The sequence below is a fragment of the Heliangelus exortis genome, chromosome 21 (assembly GCF_036169615.1).
Source record: "Heliangelus exortis chromosome 21, bHelExo1.hap1, whole genome shotgun sequence".
Classification (NCBI taxonomy): Eukaryota; Metazoa; Chordata; class Aves; order Apodiformes; family Trochilidae; genus Heliangelus; species Heliangelus exortis.
In genome coordinates, this window is record NC_092442.1 from 4606372 (window position 1) to 4615909 (window position 9538).

General features: G+C 51.2%; 1 protein-coding gene across 1 annotated transcript in view; it reads left to right on the forward strand.

Annotated features, from left to right (window-relative positions):
* Positions 1 to 9024, forward strand: part of CUX1 (cut like homeobox 1) — a 263293-nt gene extending 254269 nt beyond the window's left edge. Inside the window, exons 19-23 of the mRNA XM_071765224.1 lie at positions 1853 to 1936; positions 2319 to 2375; positions 4350 to 4430; positions 6831 to 6895; positions 7354 to 9024. Coding sequence (XP_071621325.1) covers positions 1853 to 1936; positions 2319 to 2375; positions 4350 to 4430; positions 6831 to 6895; positions 7354 to 7414 — 348 coding nt within the window. The 3' untranslated portion in view covers positions 7415 to 9024. The remainder of the gene's footprint in view (positions 1 to 1852; positions 1937 to 2318; positions 2376 to 4349; positions 4431 to 6830; positions 6896 to 7353) is intronic.
* Positions 9025 to 9538: the final 514 nt, after the last annotated feature.

Sequence of the window (9538 nt, forward strand, 5' to 3'; positions counted from 1 at the left end):
CAGAGAGAGCTGCTCAGCTTCTTGCTGTCCTGGGCAGCCAGAGCCTTTTCCCAAAAGAACAGAACCCAGCCCTAAAGCATCCCAGTAATACCAGCAGGAGGCTAGGGAGTGGGGGGCAACCTGTTCTGCTTGTGCCCTGTCCCTTGGGGGGTTTCAGCCCTTGAAATCCCTCATCCATGGGGTCAGGCTGCTGGACCTGAGGACTTTTCAAAGGCAACCACATCCTCAGTCAGAGCTGGGCTCCCATGACCTCAGGCTTTCCTTACAGCTGCAAAAGTGACAATGAGCAGGGTGGGACGTGGGCTCAAACTCTCTCCTCACTGTGCCTGTGCCTGCCTGACCACCCTTCCCTGAGCCTGCTGCTTGGGCTCAGTCCATCCCATTGATGGATATTTAATTGGAGATGGGGAAACTCCTACCAGCCTTGAAGGACCTTATTTGGGTCCTTTATTTATGTCCCAGTGATGACACCGGGGCAGCCCTCCCCCTGCCCTCCCCCATGACATTTCTGCCCGTTTGTCCCTCTAAAGATCATCCCCACATTTATCTGCTGCCACCAGGCAACCCCTGCATGCCATGGGCATGATCTAGAAGAGCAAAAACCTTGGAGGCAGCAGCACGGGGTTGGGGGTGGGGGGTGGGAGGGGAATTGCGTAATTGGCCTCCAAATCAGGCATGTGACAGGTTAAAAATAATCAGCAAAGATCCTTCAATAAGGCCAGGCTGGAGGGAATTCATCACCCCTAAATTGGGAGCTGGGTTCCTGGCTGGCTCCTGCCTGCTCGGGGCCCCGTGGGTCGTGCTGGGGTGTCCAGGGGTGTGTTTGCTGAAGGGTTCTTGGGTGCTTGGTGGGATTTGCTCCTGGGAAAACCCAAGCACCAGGCAGCCTGGACAACCAGCAGGATGTGGGAATGGGGTTAGGAAGACTTGGATGGATGTTGGTGTCACTTGCAGAGCTGGAGAAGGCACAGTGCTGGTCACCTGGGTGTCAGCCCATGGGGCTGGGAGCTGAGCCTCACACCAGATCATGCCTGGTGCCATTTCCAGGCTGGTTTTGGGTAGGAATGATGTGAAATCTGCAGTTCTTGCACCCTGCAGGGATAGCCCTGAAGAAAAGGGGAGCAGGGATGTGCAGCACCAGCATCCTCAGGGCTCACAGGCACAGCATGAGAGGAACCTCTTGTCCTGGGAGGAGTTTAAAACCCAGGACCTAAATCTTACACTTCTTTCAAGGAGTTTCCTTCCTTTTCCTTGCCCTCTGCCCAGCTAATAGCAGCTCTATGTTTAAACAATTGTTTCCCCCTCTTAAGATGCTGTCTCCCTCTTTGCCAGGCCTAGCAGCAAAGGATGCTCCATCCCTGGAAGTGTCCCAGGCCAGGCTGGATGGGGCTTGGAATGAGCTGGTCTAGTGGGAAGTGTCCCTGCTCATGGCAGGAGGGTTGGGACTGGATGATCTTTAAGGCCCTTTCCAACCCAAACCAGTCTGCCCTGCTGGGAATTCAGGATTTGCCCTAGCCTGTCTGTTTCTAGGTGACTGGTATTCCATGGAAAGGGCAAAAAACCAGTGGAATCTCTATGGAAGAAGAAGGGACTTGATGAAACAGCCTCTATTAAATGCTTCTCCTTTTTGGAGGGGTCAGACAGTGTCAGCCAACGTGGCTCAGCTCTCACCTTGTGCTGCTCCATCCTTTTCAGGGGTGTGTGGGGGGTGTCTTTTCTTTCAGATGAGCATCTCCAGGGGGGTTCTCTGTCCCTGTGCTGGGTGTCCTTACATCCCTTACACCCGGGGGGTCAGGGGCAGACACAGCTCCTCCATCACCCATTCTCTCTGTCCCCTCCTGTGCTCCCGCAGGGTGGCAGCAGGGACGACACGGAGCAGCGCTACTCCTCCCAGTACGAGGAGCGCTTGGACCCTTTCTCCTCCTTCAGCAGGAAGGTATGGAAAATGGAAACCCCCCCGGCATCCTCCCTCCCCTTCAGCCCTTCCTTCAGCCACGGGATCCTCGTCTCCCAAGGGCTCTGTCTGGTGTCAGGAGGGCAGAAGCTCCGTGTGTGGGGTTTGGTCCCTTCTGGTGACCCAGGGGTGGTGAAGGGAGTGGAAGCCCTCAGGGAAATTATTTTGTCACCCAGAGAAAATCCAGGGGCAGCACTCCAGAAGCATAAAACACACTCCTATGCCACTCACTTAAGTGAAAAATTTTAAAAAAACCCCACTGTACACACTGTGGGAGGGGGGGATGGGAGCATCTCCCTCATTTGCAAACCCTAAATCAGCCCTTGGAGCCTCAAGTTCAGCTTTTTGTACCATTTAATTGCAGGAACGACAGAGGAAGTACCTGAGCCTGAGCCCCTGGGATAAAGCCACCCTGGGGATGGTGAGTGAGTGGGCTTGGTCCTGGGTGGGGGGCAGATCCCATCCCTGCTCCCCAAGGCAGGGAGCAGACCATGCTGGGGACACATTGGGGTCCCCAGGACCCTGTGAGCCCCCAGAGTTGGAATTCAAGGGGTCCTGCTCTGGGGACCCAGCCTGGCATCCTCAGACACACAGGGGTTTCTTATCATATTCTCCAAAAAAAATCCACCAAACTTCTCTCCATATTCTGACCTGTCCTGCTCTGTTTTTTTCCTTAAAAAAAAAAAACAAACAACAAAGCATTGGGTAAAATATCAGGGAGCTGCTGGTGTTCTCAGCAGCAGAGGGTCCTCTCTTGAGCTGTGGTGGGCAGGAGGGTTGCTGCTGATATATCTTAGGGGTGAATGCTGCTTGCTGAGCTAAAAATGGGATTATTGGGAACATATTTGAACCTGTGACATTAGCAGCTCAGGGTCTGGTTGAGTTAACCCCTGGCTAACCAGCACAGAAGAGGTTAATGTGGGAGGGCTTGGTCTCCAACAGCCAGAGAATACAGAAATATCTTGTAATAAAGGCAAAGTTGTCATTTGCATAAAACCCAAGGAAATGCCAACATGAATATGGATCGGGTGGCGTGCCAGCACCACGGAGAATTAATGAAAAGCATTTACAAAAAAAAAAAAAAAAAAAAAAACCTGACTTAGGGGAGTTATTCCTTGGGAATATTTAAGAACATAATCTTGTTTGTTCCAGCAGCCTCCACTGTGGCTGTGAATAGCAAAGAAGATTTTAGCCCAGAGTTGGTTTGGTGGGAGATCTGTGGGTTTTAATGTCAGCTCGGGGAAGCCCATGTGGTGGTTTGAGGAATGTGCTTGTGTCCATAAGGAATCTTCAGCTTTTACAGCAGGGATGAGAAGTTGCTGTGTAGGAAGGTGGGATATGTCCTTTCCTAGGCTGGGGTCACTCCTGGCTTTGGCTTTTTTTGAAGGGATGGACAGGAAGGTTCTCATTGGGGTTCAATGTCCTGAGCCAGAAGGACTCAGAGATTGTCAGGGTCTGGCTCGCTCCCCAAAATGTGGGGTTGTAGCCATCACTACAGCCTGACAGAGGGTGTACATGGCTTGTGGCAACCATAGTGTGGCCAGCAGGAGCAGGGCAGGGAGCATCATCCTGTGCTCATCACTGCTGAGGCTGCACTTCCAATCCTGGGTTCAGTTTTGGGCCCCTCACAACAAGAAGGACGTTGAGGGATTGGAGGGTGTCCAGAGAAGGGCAAAAATTGTCCCCTGAGGCACTCTGGGTGTCCCACAGCAGAGTTGGGGTGTGGGCAGGGCTGGAGAACGTTGTCACAGCTTTCTCTCAGCCACTCTGCCCAGGAGCCAGCCAGGGGATGCTGCAAATCAGGAGTTCTTCCAGCTCGTGAATTACAATTATGTGAGATTTAATTACTGCTGGGGTTTCTCTCTGGAGCAGCCCTGAGCCAGAGGAAGACACAGAATCAGGGCTGGCAGAGCTGGTGGAGAAAGCTGGGATGAAGGTGGCCTCAAAATGACACCACCCCCCCCCCCCAAGGAGAGTTTTTGGTGGGGGGAACCCCAAGGTTTGCAGCTTTTATTTATCCTGATCAGTGCAGTTTGGGGCTGAGAGCTCAGGTGGTGCTTTGGGACACAGGTTAGCCCTGGATTAACCCAACCTGGTAGAGCTGGGTTTATGGTTGGCCACAATGATTTTAAAGACCTTCTCCAACCAGAACAATTTTGTGAGTCTGGCTGCACTTGTGGTTGTCACCTGGAAGGAGAGGAGGTGCTCAGAGAGGGGCTCAGGTGGGTGGCAGAGCATCCCACCTCAGCTCTGTGTTTACACAGGGTCTGAAAAAAAAAAAAAACCCACTCTCAGCCAGGGTATTTCTGAGCCCATGCATGAGGAGGGCTGCTGTCCACTGACACCCATCCCCCCATTAAAATGTGATTTTTTTTTTGTTCTGCTCTAACTGCAGGGAAGGCTCATCCTGTCCAACAAGACAGCTCGTACCATTGCCTTCTTCTACACCCTCTTCCTGCACTGCCTGGTCTTCCTGGTAAGCACAGGGGTCATTAGAGGGTGGGCACCCCAATCAAATGCCAAAGAGCATCCCATCCTCCCATCCTCCCATCATCTTCCCATCCTCCCATCCTCCCATCCTCCCATCCAAGAGGGATTTTTGAGGTTTTTAAGCCACGATGCCAAGCAAGAGCATTGCAGGCACCAGCTCCAGAGGTGCCTGGGAGCACGGGCAGCCCAGTTCAGTGGAGGCATCTGCATGCCAATAAATATCCTGGGATGGGAATGGCCACCCTGGGATGGGCAGGAGCTGGGAATTGCCTGTGTTTTCATGGCATGGCAGGAAGCAGCCACAGGGCCCTGACGCCACCGTGATGGGAGCTCTCCTGTGGTTTAGGAAATTGGCCTGGAAATTGGGATCCAGCCCTGCACACTCCCCTCCTCAGGCAACAATATTTGGATTAATTATGGTGGAGCTAATAGCTTAGGAAAATTTTGGCAGAAAATACACCTGCCTGTTCCTGGGAACATCCCTTGACCTCCCCTGTGCTGGAGCTCAGCAACATTTGCTGCCTCTCTAAGAACGAGCTCCTGCTCTGCACTTTGCTGGGTGCACTTTTTCTGCCCACAGTCCCTATTTGCTCTCTGGCTCTGTTTTATTCTTTTTTTCAAATTTCCCAGGCTGTACATTAGGAAAGAAAGAAGTAAAAGTTAGGAATAGAGGCTTGAATCAGCCCCAATCCCCTGGGAGTCAGGAGCGGTGCGAACTCCTCCTGTTTCTTTGCACAGTTTCTGGAGGTTTATTTATCATTTCAGGGGGAAATAATTTAAAAAAAAAAACCAAAAAACAACCAACCCAAACTGATAAATAATTAAACAATGAAACAAGATGAAAGACGAGTCAGAACAATATTTCTGTCCTGTTCTTCTCAAAGCAAAACAAACTTTGTGTTATTTTGGGGAGGAAAAGAGCAAAAGAAAATGCAAAGTTAAATATCATTAAACTTTAAAGCCCTAACCTAGAAAAAAAAAAAAAAAAAGAAAAATCATAAATATTACAGGGCTGGAATGATCTTGCTGAAGTAGACACAAAAGGGCCTGAAATCCAGCACCCGGAGCTGCCTGGACTGGGTGTGTCTGATGGGAATGGGCAGACCAGGGCTCCATCCCCACAGAATTCCTTTGCTGTCACCCTGAGAACCAGGAGCTGTGGTTTCAATTAACCCTGATCTGGAAGGCTGGTTGTGAAAGAAGAGTATTTCTATCTCCCTGCTGACAGGATAACAACAGCTTACACATCCCCAAGGTTTTAACACCCCTTGGGAGGGCTTCTCCCTCTCTCCAAACCTCCCCATCTCCTTGGACCAAAGCTTTGAAATGGAAACCTGGGGGCACAAAAGGAAAAAAAGAGCCAAACCACCCAGTGACCTTCCTTAAGCCTGTGCCCAAAACACATCCCCAGCCAGGAGCATCCTTCAGGGTGCCCCAAAGCACCACACAGCTGGTGGCAAAAATAAAAAGGTCACCCTGACCATCCCCAGGGCACCCCTGGAAACACCCGTGGGGTGTCTGCAGGCTGGGGACACCAAGGGGCAAAAACCAGGGTGGGGATGGGGGTGGTTGGGTGCACAAAAAGTGTGGGGAAACCCTGCAGCAGAGAGTCTTGTTGTTTAGGTTTAGGTTTGTTGTTAGAGTTTAGATTGTGGGGATGGGATAACAGGGATGGGATAGCAGGGATGGGATAATAGGGATGGGAAAACAGGGATGGGATAATAGGGATGGGATAATAGGGATGGGAAAACAGGGATGGGATAATAGGGATGGGATAATAGGGATGGGATGGCAGGGCTGGGATAATAGAGATGGGTTAACAGGGCTGGGATAATAGGGATGGGATAACAGGGCTGGGATAATAGGGCTGGGGTGGCAGGGATGGGATAATAGGGATGAGCTAACAAGGATGGGATAATAGGGATGGGTTAACAGGGATGGGATAACAGGGCTGGGTTAATAGGGCTGGAGTGGCAGGGATGGGATAACAGGGATGGGATAATAGGGATGGGATGGTAGGGATGGAATAGCAGGGCTGGGGTGTCAGGGATGGGATAATAGAGATGAGCTAACAAGGATGGGATAATAGGGCTGGGTTAACAAGGCTGGGATAATAGGGATGGGATAACAGGGCTGGGATAATAGGGCTGGGGTGGCAGGGATGGGATAATAGGGCTGGGATAATAGGGATGGGATAACAGGGCGGGGCTAATAGGGCTGGGGTGGCAGGGATGGGATAATAGGGATGGGATAACAGGGATAGGATGGCAGAGATGAGAAGGATGGAGTGGCAGGGGTGGGATGGCACAATGGTGACAGAGGCTGCTGCAAGGGGTGGCAGAGCTGGGCAGGGGACACAGAACTGACATAATTTCTTCCTTTGCAGGTGCTCTACAAGACAGCCTGGAGTGAGAGCATGGGCAGGGACTGTGCTGCCTTCTGTGCCAAGAAGTGGGTGTCAGGGTGGGCTGGGTCAGCCTGGCCCTGGGGTTGGGGGACAGAGAGTGATGGTTTGGGGCAGATCTTTTGGGCACCACTCAGTGTAGCTCTGTCCTGGAAACAGGGACAGTTAATTGGGATTTAAACCCTTTATGCAATGGAAGTGGAGGGTGAAAAAATACATGGAGCAGGGCAGGAAGTGAGGAAGTCTCCTAAAGCCATACATGAGCCTGGGATCAGGCCCTCCAGTTGCCCTTGGGTGCCAGTGATCATAGAATCACAGAATGCCAGGCTGGAAGGGACCTCAAGGGTCATCTAGTCCAACCTTTTGAGGTAGGAACCTGGTTTAGATGAGGTGATCCAGCACCCAGTATCCAGGAGAAGTGCTCAGCACCAAAGCAGCTCCTGTTGTGCTGCCAAAGTGCTTTGTCCCATGCTGTGAGGTGACTGTGGCTGTGTTCTGTCCCCAGGTATGCTGACCACGTCCACAGGTTCCACAAGGATGGGGATGAAGGCAACATGTGGCAGTGATGTTTGGGTGTGACCCCAGCAGCTCCCTCTCTGCTTCGCTATCGTTTCGCTTTCTGCTCCGTAGGATGGAGACAAAGATTTCCCCCCCTTTACCCTCCCCCTTCCCCTTGGAAATCCAAAAGCCTCGACTAACAGGGAGTGGGTTTGCAGGACATGGTTTTTCCAGCCTTCCCACCCATGCCAGGGAGCCCCAAATACCTGGGAGATACAAGAGGAGAGGTACTCAGCTGCAATCTCTCTTTCCATCCTCTTTCCAGTCCAGTGCAACACTGGAAATTCAGACAGAAATGTGGTGTGTGTGGAGGGGGGGTGGAAAACAACCTCCTGAACTTAGGTTTTCACGTGTCATGACATTTGAGAATTCCTGTTTTGCTCTGGTTGAGTGAATTGTTGGAAGACAAACAGTCCCGCTGGGCTCTGGCACAGGGAGTGAGACAGCAGCAGGTAAAAAAACCAGCCCCCCCAGAAAAAGACCACAGGGTTCTTCCACACCATTGCCTTCTCCTTGCCTCTCAGGTCAAATGAAGCTGGTGCTCAGCTCTATGCTCCAGCTGAAAGGGTTTCTCTGGACCTTCTACAGCCCCTTCTCCCAGGCACAAGGCACCAGGAGATGTTCTTGGAGCCCTCAGCTCGTTCACATCTCATGGGCAGGAGGTGCTGCTGGGCAGTCTGAGCTCACAGGGATGCTCCAGACCCACTCCTTGCTGAGATGTTTCTGCCCAGGGGTTGGGTGCCTTTCTGGGTGCAAGAGCTTCCCCTGAGCCCAGGCAGCAGCTGCCTCAGATGGGGCTTTACTTGCTTGGTAATTGATCTGCTCAACATCCTGACCCCTTTAGGAAACCATAAGTCAAACCAATCAATTGCTGGTGGTGGGTTTGTTGGGTGATGAACACTGGGCTGCTAATTTGGGTTGATTTGGGGAGCTAAGAGGTGATAGGAAAGGCTCTGATTAAAAAGAACAGGGCCCAGCACCCCCTGTTCCTGCCCCAGCTCATTGTGATCACCCAGTGCAGGAAGATATTAGCATGGTCCTCAATTAAACTTCCCCTCTGAAGAGAGGAGAACAGTGTTATTTGCAATTAATATTTCATTGCAGATTCAGATCTGGTCCCACTCAGGCTGCTGGGAAGCCAGGGCCACTAACAAAGCATGCAGGCAGTGACAGGTTTCACATCTGCCACAGGCAGCCCAGGTTTATTTATAGGAGCTGTGGCCCACAGCAGAATGTAAAATGCTCAAAAATTGAAGGGAGGGATAAACCCTGAGGTACCAACCTGTCCCACTCAGTGTGGGGCAAACCCAGCCCATCTGGAAGGGAGGTACCCATGGGGTGAGGTGCCAGGGAGGGGGGGTGACACTGGGGACCTCTTTCTAAACTGATCAACTTTTGCTGTGGAGGAGATGAGTTTTTTCAGTGATGTGGGGAAGGTTGGGATGCTTGTTGAGGCTCAGTTGGGAAGGTTAAATTTGCTTTTTTTAGAAGCTCTATGCAGTGTCTTGGAATTGCAAAACTTCTGCAGCTATTCACACTTGTACTCTTCATAAATGACTTAAAAATAGATGTTGAGTTCTGCTGGACAAGTGATAAAATAAACTTAGACATGCATTGACTGGGTTGTGGGTTGCTTTTGTGCTTTGCTTCCTTTCTTTTCTTTCTTTTCTTTTTTTTTTTTTTTAATTTGATTTATTTATTTATTTATTTTTACTTCTGATATTAAACAACTGAGAAATGCCCTGTGTGAGTTCAAGGGCAGAGTGTGCAGCTAATTTTAGAAACCCATTACAGCAGCTAAAGGCAGTGATGTCTCACAGCACCAGGAAGGGGAGGACCTCTGTCCCCACGTGCCAGAGCCATCCTCCTGGTGAACACCAGCATCCTGGGGGCCAGGTAAAATCCTCCTGGTGAAGGAGGGACCAGACCATGAGAAAGCAGAGGGGCTTGAGCCCAGGCAGCCTCCAAAACCTGAGATATTCTCTATATCCCCATGCAGCTGTTGGTAAAGGCACCCGGGTTGAATGGTGTGGATTTGCCTGGCAAATTAGGAGGGGGCTGCATGATCCCCACTGCCTCATCCTCCTTTTTTTTTGCTTTTCCCAGGCCTGCAGACCCCAGCAGCCCCGGCC